At 39.5% G+C, this 19,960-nt stretch overlaps 1 protein-coding gene across 2 annotated transcripts in view; it reads right to left on the bottom strand.

The window, feature by feature from the left end:
• The window catches only part of TLR3 (toll like receptor 3), a 122,810-nt gene that overhangs the window by 7,392 nt on the left and 95,458 nt on the right, over positions 1–19,960 (bottom strand). The window contains exons 1-3 of one of the 2 annotated variants that reach the window (XM_067022634.1): positions 3,009–3,368; positions 1,709–1,801; positions 481–932 (exon numbers count right to left, since the gene is read on the bottom strand). In XM_067022634.1, the coding sequence (XP_066878735.1) occupies positions 481–924 (444 nt within the window). In that variant the 5' untranslated portion in view covers positions 925–932; positions 1,709–1,801; positions 3,009–3,368. Of the gene's footprint in view, positions 1–480; positions 933–1,708; positions 1,802–3,008; positions 3,369–19,960 lie in introns of those variants that run through there. The other variant, XM_067022635.1, reaches the window with a different exon arrangement.

Below are 19,960 nucleotides of genomic sequence, written 5' to 3'. Positions count from 1 at the left end.
TTCTAGTGGAAGGATGCAAGAGAGGAGAGTTCCTTAAAATTACGGTATTTGGGGCTTCCCTGGTGGCGCAGTGGTTGAGAGTCCGCCTGCCGATGCAGGGGACACGGGTTCATGCCCCGGTCCGGGAAGATCCCACATGCCGCGGAGCAGCTGGGCTCGTGAGCCATGGCCGCTGAGCCTGTGCGTCCGGAGCCTGCGCTCCGCAATGGGAGAGGCCACAGCAGTGAGAGGCCCGCGTACCACAAAAAAAAAAAAAAAAAAAAAAAAAAAAAATTACGGTATTTGCTCTCTTGAAAATATTTCCAATCATAATGGCCATATTTGTGTGTGGAGCCCCCCCTTCCCATTTGGGTCGATCAGATTTCTTATTCTTCACCTTGATATTTAGATACGAAGTCTAACGATGCACAAATGACTTGAAAACAATATTCGATGACATATTTTTCATTTCTTACATGGAAATATTAATTTCCATCTTACCTTCAGGTTTTTAAAGGGATTATTTTGAATTTTCTGGATTGAGTTGGACATTAGATGGAGTTCAGTCAAATTCATGCAGAAGATAAAGGTTTTATCAGAAAGCTGAGATAGCTCATTGTGTTGGAGGTTCAAAATTTCCAGCAAAGGGAGGCTTTGGCACAATTCTGGCTCCAGCTTTGAGATGGAGTTAAATCCTCCATCCAAGATAGTAAGTTGGCTATATCTTGTAAAATTGGCAGGTGGTAGCCTTCTGAGTTGATTATGAGTGAGATTCAACACTGTTATGTTTGTTGGGAGGTCATCAGGTATTTGAGTCAACTTCAGATGACTGCAGTCAGCTATTTCATGTCTAACAGTACATTTGTTGGTAGAAGATGTACACAGTATCCAAAAGGGCAACAGTCCCCAAAAGGAGTAGATACGATAAAGCAAATACCTGCTCATGATTTTGCCTTATAAAAGAAAAACATAAAAATTAATGGGCAGCATTAATAACATGTACTTCCATATGCATTGGTTTATACCTTGTAATATATGTAACAAATGTGACTATATATGTAATATATGTAACAAATGTGATCTCATCACTCGTAACATTTATGATATACAAGTACATATTATACAAGTAATACATCAAATGAAAAGAATTCAATCAGCACAACAAAGGATCAAAAAACAAACTCACTCCTCACTCTTCACCTCCACCCCAGCTGCAACGTTCCAAGGTAAACCTCTTGACTGTCTCTACTTTTAATTCTCATGGTCACTTCCACAAACCTAAATAATATGCTTATGTTTCTACTTCTTCATTTCTGGACTTTAAGTAGTTTCTTCCCACCAAAAAGATGAGGAACTTAATTATACTATTTCCTCATCCTCTTCACATTTTTCCTTAGTTATTTTTAATTTCATTTAATCTATTGTTACAATTAGATTGTAACAATCTATTGTCACAATCTATTGTTAAGCTATTGTTCTTTATAGTTCTAAAGCCTATTCTGAAAACTCTCTTTCCAGTACCATAAGGGTACTACCTCTATTTACCAACTCACAGGCATAGTCCCCGAAATATATTCCCCTCCTTGCCTAGGTGACATTTACCTCTTCTGGAAGGGCTGTAGCTAGAGATAAGAATTACTGAGAAGGATTAAGCCATTTACAAAACATGTAAGGACTGAAAGACATTCCCAGAGATGAAGATACACTTCACCTGATGGAGGAGACTCACCAAATGCCAGGCAGGATGAGTGAAAAAGGAAAAAGACACAGACTCTTCTGAAACGTCAGAATCGTGATCATCCACCAAAAAAAATCCTAAAACCTTTTAAAGAGAACATATGATCAATTACTTCCAGAGGAAAGAGATCCTGATTGCCACAAAACTTTTCATCAGCAACATGAGCCACTAGAAAACAATAGTGCTAAGCTTTCAAAACGTGCAGGGGGAATAATTTTGAACCCCCAATTTCATATGAGGCTGAACAATTAAAGATAAGGGGAAGAAGCGTTTTGAGATATGCACAGACTCAGTAAGTTTATAAGTAGGCAATCTGCATGAAAAAGTTATTCTAGAATGTGCTATAGTAAAACAAACAAACAAAAAATGAGAGAATGAAATTAGAGTGAAGAGTTGATGTTTCATGAGACATAACAGAAACAAAGGAAGTTTAAAAGAGATGAAAAGTAGATTCACTGGGCCTTGCAATTTTGGAAAACCTAGGATTACACATTTCTTTGTCCAAGTAAAAGACAATATTGCATCATGTTTGGGACCTGGCATCTGCCGCCAGGGTGCTTAATCATTATTTGCAGTTTGGCTTGTACAGTTTGGTTTGTAAATTCACAATATTTTTTCCCCTAAATTTATGCGGGCACATCTGTCTGCAGACACACACTAACACATAATCCTACTGTAAAGTTGGGAGCCAACTTCCTGAAACCAGTACCGCCCGAGGCCGACCAGCCCATATTTGCTCATTTCTGACCCTCCTACACATCTGAAGATCTTTCCATGTCTCATCTTCTTCCGTTTTCCTTTATGAAGCCAAAGAAAGCCATTTTCTTACTCCTAGGAATACCTGAAGTGTTTTCTCCTTGTCAAGCCAGCCCCTGTCTCCTCTCCAGCCAAGTAAACTGAGAAAAGGAGATAAGCTCTTTAAAGCTCACAGCGCTCTGCATCTTTAAGACAAAGATGTGATTTTTTAAAAAAGGCTGTTGCCTAATGATTTCCATCGCTTTCCTAAAGTGCTTTCCCAGTTACAGAACACTACAAAGGAAAAAAAAAAAAAACTGCATAAAATGTTTTATCATGTTAATGAGAAACTGTTGCTGTTCCTTGTCCTCTGAGTTGTGATACAAGTCTCCTCACACCTATATTCTCTCCCCTTTTTCTGCTCTCCATGTTGAATGATTCTGACTCGATCTCAAGCACCAGATGCAAGAAAGATCAAAGAATGCTAAAGCCAACAAGCATTCTAGCTATACCCAACATGAGACATCCTATCCCAGGAAGAATTTAAAATACACACCTTCACTTACTCTGACGGCAGCTGACCGTTCCTTTTTTCATTAGTCCAAATCCAGTCGTTTTCATCTGGGAAGTGAGGAAGTTTGCTGCAATCTGGAAAGTGAAACTAAAGTTAAAAAAAAAAAAAAACAACCACCTTTTCTCCTTGGTACATTCTAAGAAGGGCAAAGGAAAAAAATCACAATCTCAGCAAGAGGTATTTTAAATTGTTTCTTAAAAATATCTTGTTATTTCTTCTGTACAGTCCCTTGGGTTTTATTAAGAGGGTCACAGATTTAGCAACTGAGAAAGTTGAAAGAATTAAGACCTCGCCGGTTGATGTGGGCAGGGCTCTAGAGGTTAATGAATATCTAACTGAGAGCGAATTCCTCTATTTTTTTTTTTTTTAAACCAAAGCCTGATTCATGGCTGTCAGAATCTGTTAGAGGGACAGGAAAAAAAACTCAGTCCCTAATCAAAGCTAAGCACTTTCACTTCTCTTATCTCACTTTATCTTCTTAGTAACTTTGTAAGACAAATACTGCAGAAATTAACCTTTTGATCAAAGAGACCAATTTTCACAGCAGAGAAAGAGCTGGCCTTGGCAAAGCCAGGAGCCGGTCCTAACACATGCTTCTCCACTTTACATGGTCAGAATCTGTTAGGGAACAAATAGATAAGCCTGGAGAAAGTTCAGATTCACTATTTAGTTATCAATTAGCTTTACTGACTTCAACTAGTGTAAGGAAAATGCTTGTCAAAAAAGTAACACATTTTCATTGTTGATATAACATCATAGGATAACTATAATGTTATACAGTAAAATATAACAATTGGCAGGAACTGTAGAGATCACTGAATCCAGCTCCCTTGTTTGAGAAGTGAGGAAAACGAAACAGCTAGGTGAGGGATTTGCCTGAGGACATACCGCAAGTTGCCTTAATGCTTTATACAAGTAAAGTAAGAAAACAGCCTGGAACAGTTGAAACATGTCATTAGCTTGACTTGACTGCAGAATTGAGCACAAGAAGTCTGCTGGTATCAGGGTGCAAAATGTCCTTTCCTGGGCTCCAGCCTTAGCTGGACCACCTTGTGGTTACACTTTTCTGATTCTGCCGTCACATCTATGATATAACGGCATAAGCAGGCAAACGACTGTCCCCCACATCTACCCATTGGGATGTGCAGTAAAACATTACTACTATTCAAAAGGTTTCTTCTCTGTGAGTCCCTGAAGGCAGGACAGGGTGTGCTCTTTGAGTGTGACTCTCCAGCCAGTCTTCCACGGTAGGCTGTCACTTTGGGCTCCAATGAACAAGGCTGCTCTTCAGTATTCAGACCCTTGTGTGGTCTCCACATTGACCCTGGACTTGACCACGTGACTAGCTTTGGCCAACGGGATGTTAGTAAGCATGCAGCAAGCCAAGGCAGGATAAGCATTTGCATCTTAGGACTGTCTCTCTTCCTCCCAGAACGCAGTCACTGTGTGGTGAGATGCCCAGCCTAGCCTTGTGCAAGGCAACACGGAGGAGAACCGAGGGTCTAGCCAATAGCTCCAACCGAGCACCCAGAAGACAGCCATTGAGTAAGCCACCTTGGGAGTGGATTTTCCAATCCCAGTTGAGTCACCCCAGCTGATGCCCCATGGAGCAGAGATGTGCGGTCCCCATAAGTCCTGCCAAAATTCCAGAGGAGTAAACAAATAAATGACTCATGTTTTAAAACAAAAAATTCTGGAGTGATGTGTTAGGTATCATCAGATAAATGAAATGCATTCCTCCCACGACCCTACACACCCATCTCTTATGCCTTAGGACTTCTTGTAAATGTCAGGTTTTCCATAATGTTGGTTGAACTAAAGAATGGCTTCGAAAAAATAATTTTTGTTGGTAGTCTCATAATGCAGTAATCAGTTTAGGCATAATACCAGTTCTCATTCAGATATTAATAGTCCTCAGTTCATGTTGGCTTCTAAATACAACACAGGTCAGTTTCTCTCCAGGGTATATTTCTTAATTATGCATTAACTTATTTAGCTATTATGGTGGTAGGTGCTACAGTGAAAAAGTTTATTTTTCCCTTTTTAAGGGAATGAAATCAAAACTATGATGTATGTCCATATGTGGACTCAGAACAACAAGAACAAACAAACAAACAAACAAACAAAACAGAAACAGACTCATAGATACAGAGAACAAACTGGTAGTTGCCAGACGGGGGAAGGCGGGAGAACAGATGAAGTAGGTGAAGCAGATGAAGAAGTACAAACTTCCAGCTACAAAATAAATAAGTCACTGGTGTGTAATGTACAGCATAAAGAATATAGTCAATAACCTTGGGACAAGTTTGCATGGTGACAGATGGTAACTAGACTTATTGTGGTGATCATAATGTATAAAAACATCGAATCACTATGTTGTACACCTGAAACTAATATAATGCTGTATGTTAACTATGATTCCAAAACAGACAAACAAAAACTTCCCATGGGTTTACAATGTGATGAGTATATTATGGACCTAGATAAACAGTTACATTTCCCTCAGAGCATCAGATAGACCATCATTTTGAACTGTGTTGATCTGTCTCCCTTCACAGCCACCAGTCAGAAAGGACATGGTCCTGCTCTGAACTGTCTGAAATTCCAGAAGGCGTCTCTTTTTCTTTTTTCTTTGTGAAGCCTTTCTCTAAAGTAAAGGTGCAGTTCCTCTTGCCAGTGTCACTTCCATTTCTGCTCACTGAGCTTCAGCTGGTTTAAATTAAGTTTGTTGTCAACCAGACAACAAACTCAGCAAGAACTTTAATGAGAAGAAACAATACTGTGCCCCTCTTGTTACTCTCACTCATGTCCACTGAGCAGGACTGAACTTGAACTTCCCCTCTGAAAAAGAAACCAACATTTGACACACAGAGCTTCTAGCTTAACTTGAGCTTTTCCTTATTTTTTATTTTTTTGTAATTTTATGTGGTAGATGAAAAGTGGTGATATCTTCCTCTCTCTTGTAAATCTGGGAGGTGGGTTCATGTGAATGGGTCTCACTCTCCTTCACTGACAGTCTCAGGATATGGTGAAGTTCTCTTCAAACTCTATGCCTTAAATTTGATATTCAGTTATTAATATGAAAAATAAAATTCCAGGTCCAGTGGTTAACACTCCACACTTCCACTGCAGGAAGTATGGGTTCGATCCCCGGTCACAGAACTAAGATCCCGTATGCCGCGTGGCACGGCAAAAAATAAACAAAATAGAATAAAATAAAATTCCAGACCAAACTTCACTATCATCCTACTTTCTTTCTATTTATTTCTTTACTTTCAACTTGGACATTTTTCCAGTATTTATTATGAGTAAATCCCTCGTGGTGCTACCCCTGTCTATATGAGGAGCAGCTTGATTTCAAATCAAAATCTGCTGTTAAGAGCATTTGCCCTTGTTATTCTTACTTTTTTCCCTTTCTTTTAAATTGGAGTATAGTTGATATACAATATGATATCATCCTACACTTTAAATAACCTAATTAAATTTGAATGAACTGATGCCTACTGGGCATCCAGTGAATAGAGTCATAAATGGCAAACAAAGCCATTAACAATCACACTTAACACAAAGAAGTTCAAAGTATCAAAAGCAACTAATAATTTACTGTAATCAGATTAAACTGGTCATTGGTGACAGTTTAATGCTCATGCAGGTCGATCTCCATTTTATAATGCAAAGTTTGAATCAACACAGAAAATTAAAGAGAGTGTCCAGTGTTGAAAAGGATAGGCAGTTGCTTTTGAACATGCTTCTTGCTTTTCTAACAGGAAGCTGTATCTGTATCTGGGATGATTTATAATAAGAATATGAGAACTGGTCCTTAAAAAATGAGAAGTAAAAGTGGAAGGAAGGTGGGGAGGGGGAGGTTTACTAGGCTAAAGATTTGGAGAAAAAGTACATAAACCTAGTGAAATTCAGAAAGCTGTAAGCTAGAGTTTACAGCCTGTATAAAATGTTAATCTTATTCTTTACCTAGAAATAGGCCTATATAAGAGTTGAATGTATACTTTAACATCAATACCGTTTCAAAAGAAATAGTAAAATTTCTTTCTGTTTAAATTACCTGTGGTACCAGTGGGCTGGAGTGTGAAAGGCCCACAAGGGAAATGAGTAAGTTCTTTAAGAAGAGGAGCTGACTGACCCCTGGCCAGGGCCTCAAAACTGGGTCAAGAGAGCATTTTTTAAAACTATATTACAATTGACCCCTTGATGTCTTGACATTAGTTTTGAGTTCAGTTTTTGGTGGATATTTGAGGGCCCTAAATACAATAATAGAGGAGACTTCTAGAGATTGGACATACTTTGCCCTAAACTGAATAGAAAACAATTGATCATGAGAGCAGAAAGGAAGAAAAGAAGTACAAGGAAGAAATCAAAGAGGAAATTTTTAAAAATACCTAGAAACAAATGACAATGAAAACACAACAACCCTAAACCTATGGGATGCAGCAAAAGCAGTTCTAAGAGGGAAGTTTATAGCAGTACAATCCTACCTCAAGAAACAAGAAACGTCTCAAATAAACAACCTAACCTTACACCTAAAGCAATTAGAGAAAGAAGAACAAAAAAACCCAAAGTTAGCAGAAGGAAAGAGATCATAAAGATCAGATCAGAAATAATGGAAAAAGAAATGAAGGAAACAATAGCAAAGATCAATAAAGCAAAAAGCTGGTTCTTTAAGAAGATAAACAAAATTGATAAACCCTTAGCCAGACCCATCAAGAAAAAAAGGGAGAACACTCAAATCAATAGAATTAGAAATTAAAAAGGAGAAGTAACAACTGACACTGCAGAAATACAAAGGATCATGAGAGATTACTACACGCAACTATATGCCAATGAAATGGACAACCTGGAAGAAATGGACACATCCTTAGAAAAGCACAACCTTCTGAGACTGAACCAGGAAGAAATAGAAAATGTAAACAGACCAATCACAAGGACTGCAATTGAAACTGTGATTAAAAATCTTTCAACAAACAAAAGCCCAGGACCAGATGGCTTCACAGGCAAATTCTGTCAAACATTGAGAGAAGAGCTAACACCTATTCTTCTCAAACTCTTCCAAAATATAGCAGAGGGAGGAACACTCATCAACTCATTCTACAAGGCCACCAACACCCTGATACCAAAACCAGACAAAGATGTCACAAAGAAAGAAAACTACAGGCCAATATCACCGATGAACATAGACGCAAAAATCCTCAAAAAAGTAGTAGCAAACAGAATCCTACAACACATTAAAAGGATCATTACACCATGATCAAGTGGGGTTTATTCCAGGAATGCAAGGATTCTTCAATATATGCAAATCAATTGATGTGATACACAATATTAACAAATTGAAGGGGAAAAAACCATATGATCATCTTAATAGATGCAGAAAAAGCTTTCGACAAAATTCAACACCCATTTATAATAAAAACCCTCCAGAAAGTAGGCAAAGAGGGAACTTACCTCAACATAATAAAGGCCATATATGACAAACCCACAGCCAACATCATTCTCAATGGTGAACAACTGAAACCACTTCCACTAAGATCAAGAACAAGACAAGGTTGTCCACTCTCACCACTATTATTCAACATAGTTTGGGAAGTTTTACCCACAGCAATCAGAGAAGAAAAGGAAGTAAAAGGAATCCAAATCGGAAAAGAAGAAGAAAAGCTTTCACTGTTTGCAGATGACCTGATACTATACATAGAGAATCCTAAAGACTCTACCGGAAAACTACTAGAGGTAATCAATGAATTTGGTAAAGTAGCAGCATACAAAATTAATGCACAGAAATCTCTTGCATTCCTAAACACTGATGATGAAAAACCTGAAAGAGAAATTAAGGAAACATTCCGATTCACGATTGCAACAAAAAGAATAAAATACCTAGGAATAAACCTACCTAAGGAGACAAAAGACCTGTATGCATAAAGCTATAATACACTGATGAAAGAAATTAAAGATGATACAAACAGATGGAGAGATGTACCATGTTCTTGGATTGGAAGAATCAACATTGTGAAAAATGACTCTACTACCCAAAGCAATCTACAGATTCAGTGCAATCCCTATCAAACTACCAATGGCAATTTTCACAGAACTAGAAGAAAAAATTTCACAAATTGTATGGAAACACAAAAGACCCCGAATAGCCAAAGCAACTTTGAGAAAGAAAAACAGAGCTGGAGGAATCAGGCCCCTGGACTTCAGACTATACTACAAAGGTACAGTAATCAAGACAGCATGGTACTGGCACAAAAACAGATATATAGATCAACGGAACAGGATAGAAAGCCCAGAGATAAACCCACGCACATATGGTCACCTTATTTTTGATAAAGGAGGCAAGAATATACAATGGAGAAAAGACAGCCTCTTCAGTAAGTGGTGCTGGGAAAACTGGACAGCTACATGTAAAAGAGTGAAATTAGAACACTCCCTAACACCATACACAAAGATAAACTCCAAATGGATTAAAGACCTAAATGTAAGGCCAGAAACTATCAAACTCTTAGAGGAAAACACAGGCAGAACACTCTACGACATAAATCACAGCAAGATCCTTTTTGACCCACCTCCTAGAGAAATGGAAATAGAAACAAAAATAAACAAACGGGACCTAATGAAACTTAAAAGCTTTTGCACAGCAAAAGAAACCATAAGCAAGATGAAAAGACAACCCTCAGAATGGGAGAAAATATTTGCAAACGAAACAACTGGCAAAGGACTAATCTCCAAAATTTAGATGCAGCTCATGCAGCACAATATCAAAAAACAAACAACCCAATCCAAAAATGGGCAGAAGACCTAAATAGACATTTCTCCAAAGAAGATATACAGATTGCCAACAAACACACGAAAGGATGCTCAACATCACTAATCATTAGACAAATGCAACTCAAAACTACAATGAGATATTACCTCACACCAGTCAGAATGGCCATCATCAAAAAATCTACAAATAATAAATGCTGGAGAGGGTGTGGAGAAAAGGGGACTCTCTTGCACTGTTGGTGGGAATGTAAATTGATACAGCCACTATGGAGAACAGTATGGAGGTTCCTTAAAAAACTAAAAATAGAACTACCATATGACCCAGCAATCCCACTACCGGGCATATACCCCGAGAAAACCACCATTCAAAAAGAATCATGTACCACAATGTTCATTGCAGCTCTATTTACAATAGCCAGGACATGGAAGCAACCTAAGTGTCCATCGACAGATGAATGGATAAAGAAGATGTGGCATATATATACAATGGAATATTACTCAGCTGTAAAAAGAAACGAAATTGAGTTTCTTGTAGTGAGGTGGATGGACCTAGAGTCTGTCATACAGAGTGAAGTAAGACAGAAAGAGAAAAACAAATACCGTATATTAACACATATATATGGAATCTAAAGAAAAAAAATGGTTATGAAGAAACTAGGGGCAGGACAGGAATAAAGATGTAGATGTAGAGAATGGACTTGAGGACACAGGGAGGGGGAAGGGTAAGCTGGGATGAAGAGATAGAGTGGCATGGACTTATACTACCAAGATAGCTAGTGGGAAGCAGCCGCATAGCACAGGGAGATGAGCTCAGTGCTTTGTGACCACCTAGAGGGGTGGGATAGGGAGGGTGGGAGGGAGATGCAAGAGGGAGGAGAGATGGGGATACATGTATATATATATATAGCTGATTCACTTTGTTATACAGCAGAAACTAACACAACATTGTAAAGCAATTATACTCCAATAAAGATGTTAAAAAAAATAAAAGAAAAAGAAAAAAAAAGAAAAGAAGTATAAGGAGTCTTGGTGGCCAGCCCATCACCGATTTTCTCATTTATATGGTATCAGCCAAGAAAACAGAACTGAAATTTCTGGAGTCTCTAAAAATATCTTGGTGGAGTTAAAGAGTGTGTTAAAATATGAGTTGTAATTTTTGTGACAATAATATCTTGGTGTATTTCTTGGGTCAAGGTGGGAGGTCTGGCAGTTATATTGTTGGAGGGTATAAACTAATCATTTAGGTTAGTTAACAGCTAACTAGCCTCTAGCCAGGACCTCAAAACAGGGTCAAGACAACATTAGAAAATACAAAACAAACCAAAACTGAATGACATCAACAAACTAGGAATAGAGGAAACTTCCTCAACATAATAAAAGCTATTATGAAAACCCCACAGCTAACACCATACCCACTGATGAAAGACTAAAAGCCTCTCCCTTAATATTGGGAATAAGACAAGGATGCCCACTTTTGCCACTTGTATTCAACATAGTATTGGAAGTTCCAGCCAGGACCATTAGGCAAGAAAAATAAATAAAAGACATCCAAATTAGGAAGAAAGAAGTGAAATGATTTCTGTTCACATATGACATGATCTTATATATAGAAAACCCCAAGGATTACACACACGTACACACAGTTAGAATAAGCAAATTCAGCAAAGTTGAAGGATACAAAATCAACACATAAAAAAATCAGTTATTTTTCTGTGCACTAACAATGAATAATCTGAAAAGAAATTAAGAAAACAATTTCATGGGAATTCCCTGGTGGTCCAGTGGTTAGGACTCCTCTATTTCACTGCCAAGGGTGCGGGTTCAATCCCTGGTTGGGGAACTGAGATCCCGCGAGCCGCGAGGCCAAAAAAAAAAGAAAAATATTTCATTCACAATAGCATCAAAAAGAATAAAAAACTTAGTAAGTCTAACCAATAACAAAAGTAGGTATCTTACCACATGTGAGTTCCAAAATATGATTCCCAACTACTGAGAAAGGCAAATATGGTGATACTTTGGAGCTAATCAAACCTAAATTCAAATCATGACTCAGCCATTTACTAGCTTTATGATCTTTGGAAATTTTTTTCATCTGAGCACGAATTTCCTCCTCTGTCAATTAGAGACAATGTAACCAACTGACAGAATTATTGTGAAGATTAGGGATAATTAAACTTAACTCTTTGGCACACAGAGTGTACTCAATAAACTATAGCTATTGTTTTTACTATTAAGATAAATCAAGTAATTCTTATAAGAAAACTAGATAGGCTGTACCTCTGAGTTTTGAACACTCAAAACAAATTAATTGTGTACAACAGCTTGTTAGCACGTAAGAAGAATTGCATCAGATTAACGCTGTCATGTTTCTCGAGGAGTAGGCATAGATACAGTCCAGGAAAATAGTACCTGATTTTATCTGTAAAATCACCACCTGGTGGCACTCAGATACTGTTATAGCCAGTGCCCATATGTCCCAGGGCACACCACCAGCACATCAAAGGGTAGACTGGTTAAGGAGATATCACTGGTAAAGACTCTACTTGAAGATATTAAGAGACTTAAAAGTGTATGTTTTAAAAGTAAGGGTATGCCATTAACATTGATAGTTATTGTTCAATCTTCATCCAAAATGTCATATCCATCACCATATTATATTCCTGCCAAATAGATCTTGAGAGTTCCCGCTTTCAGATAGTCTCAAGGATACTTAAACTTTGACAATTTGATAAATGGAAGATAGCATGTTGCTGTTTGATGGTGTATTTTAAATGTTGTGAGTGAAGCTGAGCATTTTTTCATCTTTGTTTATTTGTATTTGTTTTTCACTAAAGTATCTGATTGTCTTTTTCCAGTTTTCCTACTGTTTTTACATATTTTTCTTATTACTTGCAAGTTTTTGTTTTTTGTTTTTTGGTTTTTGGGGTTTTTTGCTTTTTGTTGCTTTTGCCTGTGCTGTGTGGCTTGTGGGATTTCGTTCCCCACCAGGGATTGAACCTGGGCCCCCACCAGTGAAAGCGCTGAGTCCTAACTACTGGACCGCTAGGGAACTCCCTTGTAAGTTTTTTAATATTAAGAAAATTAACTTTTTGTTCTACACCCTGTCATTTTTGCCTGGTTTGTTACCTGACTTTTGATTTTTTTTGAGTGTTGTTTTAGGACATAAAAAAGTTTGGTAAAATCATATTTATACATCTGCTCACAGCGTCTGAATTGTGTTTCTTGCTTAAAAAGGCTTTTCCACTCCATACTCTTTCTTTTTTTTGTGGTACGCGGGCCTCTCTGTGTTGTGGCCCCTCCCGTTGCGGAGCACAGGCTCCGGACGCGCAGGCTCAGCGGCCATGGCTCACGGGCCCAGCCGCTCCGCGGCACGTGGGATCTTCCCGGACCGGGGCACGAACCCGCGTCCCCTGCCTCGGCAGGCGGGTTCTCAACCACTGCGCCACCAGGGAAGCCCCACTCCATACTCTTTCACTTCATTTGGGGAATTTGGCTCCTAACACACTCTCCAAAACGATCAAAACATTATGTTAAAAAAAACGTTCACTGTACCAATAGGGTATTGACCAATAGTATTTGCTAACTCAATAAACAGAATACTTGCAGAGCAGTTAAAAATGAGGTAGGTATATATATATAAATATAAAATGAGGTAGGTATATATATACATTGACTATTTTAGAAAGATTTTCAAGTTATGTGGTTAAGTGATATAGCCAAATTGCCAAATAATGTATAGTGTGACCCCATTTGTGTAAAAAGAGAAAAAAGACCTATATCTCTAAACTATATTCTTTTATATTCTTAGAAAAGGTCTAGAAAGTTACATAAGATTCTGTGAATAGTAGTTACTTCCAGAGAGCTGGGGTGGGAAAACTCCAGGTATGTATGGAAAGGAAAAAGGGTTTCATTTTCATAGCAAACTCTTCCATGTTGTTTAAACTTTTATCGTGCCCATGTTCTGTGTTTATAATAAAGAATGACTATGAAGATGAGCAACCTTTGAAGCTACAGCAGCGGCAGCAGAGAGTATTTGACTCTCCCTGAATCATCACATTAAAAGCAGGTAGAGCAATTAGATAGCAAAACCCCAAATCCAAGGACCGCATCAAAAACAAAACTAGTTGGCAAAGTATCAGAGGGTGAAGATAAGCTATCAACATCCATAAGACCAGCATCATATCACCATTCACGCAGAAGAAATTAGAGGGATGTGGCATTTGACAGACCTAAGTAAACTTTCAGCTTATGGATGTGGAAGTTTACATTCAGCCAGATCCCTAAAATTCCCCCTCATTTAAACCCAGGAATATTAAGGAAATAAACCTTTCTTTGTTTTCTTGCTGACTTGAATTTACCAATGTCTTTATCCTTAAAGTATGAGAAAAATCAACTCTACCTCTTTTTTAGAAGAGGTAGATGAGACCTTTAAACATTTCGCTGCCATAAAAGTTCTACTATCAAGAGTGACTACTTTAGCAATAAACATACTTTAATCCTAAATCAAACTATTTTAGGAGGCTCTGGAGACCTAAAAAAATGCTACTTTGGCCCAACGCTCTTCTACATCCACTCACAGAGAAAATATTTCTTTTTCCCCCCAAATTTGAGGGGTTTAATGACCCAGAGCATTATGGAATGGTTGGTCCATGTATAGAACAAAATTCTTCTCAGCAGGAATATAATTAACTTAAGACCATTTAAAGAGTGCTTGTGAACCAATCAAATGAAACTTGAGAGCACATTTCTCCCATTTTTTTGGTCTACGTTTTTGGAAAGTTCTTAATGAAGCATAGCAAAAGGGACAGGATCCTTAGGAATTGGCTAGTTTGCTAAGCAAGGAGAGAATTTGACAATCTTCTCTTTTGTGTGGAGACTGCAGATCTGCCGTTGCTTCATGGGGTCAGTGAGTCAAGGTTTCTGGAGAAAAGACTCATTTGTAAGGTACCTGCTTCTCACACGACTGATGTGCTGGTAGTGGTACCATCAGCCACTCAGATGCAGAGATCTGCACCTCAGCATGTGCAAATGAGATATGAAGTTATGAAAATATTCTTCCTTTGCCTCACAATTTAGGTGTGGTCCAAGTTTTCAATGATCATTTCAGCTGCATTGCACTCTTCACGACATCAAATGATCACTTCTGGATATAGTTTTATACTAGTCTAATGAAAATGATAAGTAACAGATTAAGGAAATAGGAAACAGATAAAGAGGAAGTTGAGTTTTTAGATTTATACTTAGTCATGAATGTAAAGCATTTCTGACAGAAAGAGGCAGCATAGAACAGCAGTGAAAACCAGAGTTTTTTAACCTCAGTCAGAAAGATTGAGGTTCACATCATGGCTCTGTCAGTTAATGACTACGTGTGACCTTGGGTGGCCTTAATTGCTACATCTGAATAACAGTTACAGTGATGCCTGCTTTAGAGGGCTTTTGTAAGGATTAAATAAAATAGTGTATGTACACATCTGGCATATAGTAAATATTCAATGAATGGTCATTACTATTATTAGTATCTCTCGGTGATCATTTTATTTTCCTATTTAATACTTTTTAGCAATATGCTTCTTACAATTAAATAGCCTGATGACTCTGTATTTTACTCAATGTATTCGTTTGTTTTTACCAGATACGGTTATATACACAGTATGATATGCTCTATCTCCTCCCTTTCTTCCTTCTTTCTAGAATTACACATAATTCTCTATAGTCTACGATGTAGTTGCTGATGTTCAAGTTAACCTGTAGGCTATGTTTATTCTCATTGCACTGGGAGCTAGAGTCGTGTCCTATATCTGAACTTCCAAGTCAGTAATCGGATCACAGTTACTGCCTTGCCTCCGATTTGGGGATATCCTTGGATACCATGGAGAAAACTCACGTGGTGCGTGGAATGCACGATCTGCTTTGGAGCACTTCTCAGGGTTACGCAACAGAAGAGGCTCATCCGACCCTGTCCCTCGTTCAACTTCCGGTTCCGTGGTTGTGAGCCACTGCAGCTCCTTCGGGCTGTGAGAGGCGTCGAGGAGCATGTCATTCCAAGATGCAACGCTAGATGGAGCGAAGAGATCATTTTTTTTTTTTTTTCATTTACGTGAAAATTCTAAACACTGGCAAAATTAAATTTCACTTAAAAATTCAGTGACTGAATAGGATACTCGGAGATTAGAGTACTTAGACTCTTGAGTTTGCTCTTTGTTGCCCTCTTTCCTCTTCTCTGTTTTCTTGTTTTCTTTGTTTGGACCTGCAGCGATATTCCCACGTCTATGGAAATTCCAGGGACTGATGTCTACATTTGCTTTACATCCATATGCTGGGCTGCTTCTCTTCTAAATTCTGGAAGGCTGGTATGTTGTGCTTGCGGCCAACCTCTGCCTTCAGCATCCTTCCTTTCCCCTTCACTGGTCAAGCTCGACAGTGAGCCTGCCTGTCTGTATCACAGGCGTTTCTCCCTCCCATTTTTTCCCAGCCTTCCCCGTACATTGCTCCTTTTTCCTACAACTTCATCTCTCTTATCTACATCCTTGCCTAGAAGAACACAACTTTTCATTAGTTCCCTCCTGTGACAGACGAATTGAATCAGATTATTCTACCTTCACTTTCCCAATTTAAAGAGCCCATAATTCTCGGTCAAGACCAGTTTATCCCTTTGTTCTTCTTCCCTTCTGTTTCCTGTATTTCATCTCTCACATAACCTTCTACAAAGTTTACTCTAAATAAGCACTTGTTCAGTCAATGAAGGAATTGCTAAGTGGATGAAGGACTAGCTCCCTTGACCTCTAACATTTACTTTCCTGTTCTCTCTCCACCCGACCCCCTACCTCCCATTCTATTTGCTTGTCCTGATCATTTAATCATCCTTGGCCAGTAATTGAATGTAGGGCCCTCCTTCAAATTCCTCCCTTTCAAAGTAATTCATTCGTGTAATCTTTCCCGTGGCTCTCCCTTTGCTTCCCTGCTGTGTCATTTTAATTGCCAGTGTTTCTGTATTTTGTTTTCCACATTTATCTCTGGCTTACATGCCTTACGTTTCTGCTCACTAAAATAGATTAACTGCGATACTTATTGAAATGGCAGATTTGGATGCATCTCAGCTTGCAAATGAAATTTGAATCTGAGTAGTAAGTTTGTAAAAATAAAACTGAACTGGTAACTTGGATCGTTGGGGAGTATCAGGTAAACATAGGAAATGAATTGGCTTTAATTCTTCGGAGGATAGTCCAGGGTCGACAGTCTTAGATGCAAATAAAACCATCAGCCTCTATCAACAGATAACTGATGTTCTGCAATGTAGAGAAATAATTTCTCTACCTCTTTCCCACTATTTACATGAAATGTCGGGAGAAAAGTTTCTCCCATCATGTGCCAGTCCATTAAAATAGCCATCGAGTATGTACAAAAGCGTATTTACTTATTTTTTAAAAAAAAATTTATAAATTTATGTATTTATTGATTTAATTTTGGCTGCGTTGGGTCTTCGTTGTTATGCGTGGGCTCTCTCTAGTTGCAGCGAGAGGGGTCTACTCTTCGTTGTGGTGCGCGGGTTTCTCATGGTGGTGGCTTCTCTCGTTGTGGAGCACGGGCTCTAGGCGCGCAGCCTTCAGTAGTTGTGGCACATGGGCTCAGTAGTTGTGGCGCATGGGCTTAGTTGCTCCACGGCCTGTGGGATCTTTCCGGACCAGGGACCAGGAATCGAACCCATGTCCCCTGCATTGGCAGGTGGATTCTTAACCACGGCGCCACCAGGAAAGTCCCCCTATTTACTTCTTTATATTTAAAACTAAGAATGACCAAGTTCTTGATAGGTAATTGTATATTTAAGAATTATTTATCAAAAAGTTGATACGTGTAAAAATAACGGTTTTTTTCACACCGTAAAGCGTTTCATAACAATTTAATTCTACTTGTAATAATGTAAATGGGTATACGTTTAGATGTTAATTAGGAAAATAGCCAGAAATGTTGTGGGGTTTTTTTTTTGTTTTTTTTTTAAGAATCATCATAAATCTTTAGAAGTATTTCCCTACGTCTGGAGGGCGGGGCGGAAGCGCGAATGGAACGAACCACAATGCTACAGCAGGGGACTGGGAATCCGTATGTGAATTAAGAATTATGGGGAGGGCTTCCCTGGTGGCGCAGTGGTTGAGAATCCGCCTGCCGATGCAGGAGACACGGGTTCGTGCCCTGGTCCGGGAAGATCCCACATGCCGCGGAGCAACTAATCCCGTGAGCCATGGCCGCTGAGCCTGTGCGTCCGGAGCCTGTGCTCCGCAACGGGAGAGGCCACAACAGTGAGAGGCCCGCATACCGCAAAAAAAAAAAAAAAAAAAAAAAAAAAAAGAATTATGGGGACTTCCTGGCAGTCCAGCGGTTAAGACTTCACTTTCCAATGCAGAGGGTGCGGGTACGAAACGTGGTTGGGGAGCTAAGATCACACATGCCTCGGGGCCAAAAAACCAAAATATAAAACAGAAGCAATATTGTAACAAATTCAATAAAGACTTAAAGAAAAAAAAATGGTCCACATCAAAAAAAAAAAAAAAGAAAAAAGAATAATGTGTACACTGAATAAATAATAACACTTGTAGGTTGTATGGTCAGGCCACTCAAGATGGCTGCCCTCTTGCTCCCTGTACATCCCCTGGCCGACCAGTCCCTGCCTCACCTACACCCTATTCACTTGACTGACCTTCCCTCCTACTCACAGAGCCTAATCAGTAGCTGCCTACATACTTGTCCCCGACCCCAGCTAGCGACTGCTCTAATCTTTGGATCAGAGCTATCTCCACTATGATACTTTATCCAAGGGGCAGTGAGGGCCCTGCTGCTCTGCTGGTTTCAATTGTCAGTTCCCTCTATCACCGGTAACCTCCCTAACCCCCTCCCTACCCCTGCATCGAGCGAACCATTCATGCCTCTGTCAGTGACTCTGGACTCTTTCTTCGGTCTTGAGCTGGGCAAGTACAGAGTTTGCGGGCCTGCAGGGTGCAGCCCAGCATATGCACGTAGCAATCTTCATGCATTTGGTACTGTTTTAATGAATGAACTAACATTTATTTAAAAGAAATGATAGGTTTGGGGTTTGTTTGTTTGGTTGGTTGGTTTTCGCCTGTTCAACTACAGACAATTTCCTCTGCTTTCTTCACCACATATTTATGTTCCTTAGAGGGTACTAGAATCTGCTTTAGGTAGTTGGTTTAATTTCCCTCAGAGTGTGTCAGTCGCCTTTTTGGGTCTCCTGCTCTTGTTTTCTTGAGTATCTTCTAGTCTTGACAGCAGTCTGCAAGTCACAGCAAAGAAGTCAGTTATGAGATGAAGGCTGATTGTTCTACTGGTTAAAATAAATCTGGGGATTCTCAGAAAAGAGAAATAAAAGTTGATGAGCTGCTCTTCCAAAGCAAAGTCCTTTCAGACGCTAAAAATGATTAAAGAAGACAATTTAGGTAATAGAAACAAACTTTAACACGTCATGAAACGGTAAGTCTCTGTTCCCAAGCATCCACAGAACTGTAAAATGTGGCGGAAGGCAGGACGCTTTTTTTTTTTTTTTTTGGTGATATGCGGGCCTCTCACTGTTGTGGCCTCTCCCGTCGCGAAGCACAGGCTCCGGACGCGCAGGCTCAGCGGCCATGGCTCACGGGCCCAGCCGCTCCGCGGCACGTGGGATCCTCCCGGACCGGGGCACGAACCCGCGTCCCCTGCATCAGCAGGCGGATTCCCAACCGCTGCGCCACCAGGGAAGCCCGGCAGGACGCTTTTATAGGTTAAAAAACAAGGAACATGGAAGAGAAAACAGAAAATGAGTAAGGAACAGGGAGTGAGTAGAGAGCCCAGAGTCACCTCGGCATTTGGGAGTTGGCTGCTCGCACAGACTGCGCTTCTGGTCAAGAGGAGTATCTACAGGGACACAAAAGTGATCTACCTCCTGGTTTACTGATGTGTCACCCGGGCAGGAGTGGCTGCATCTTGGGCCTGGACATTAATTTCAACACCCATCATGGCTGAAATTAACTCAAGAGGTTGAACTGACCTGACCTGGGCTTGACTGGAGTTCACATGGAGGAAAACTGCGCCCCTCTGTGGGGGGTTATGGGTTAGGGAGAAACTGATGTGCCCAATTTCCTTTTTTTTTTTTTTTAGGTTTTCTGCCTCAGTGCCTT

This window comes from Kogia breviceps, chromosome 20 (genome assembly GCF_026419965.1).
Source record: "Kogia breviceps isolate mKogBre1 chromosome 20, mKogBre1 haplotype 1, whole genome shotgun sequence".
Lineage (NCBI taxonomy): Eukaryota > Metazoa > Chordata > Mammalia > Artiodactyla > Physeteridae > Kogia > Kogia breviceps.
The sequence above is the reverse complement of the archived record's forward strand: the minus strand, read 5'-3'. Positions and strand labels throughout refer to the sequence as shown.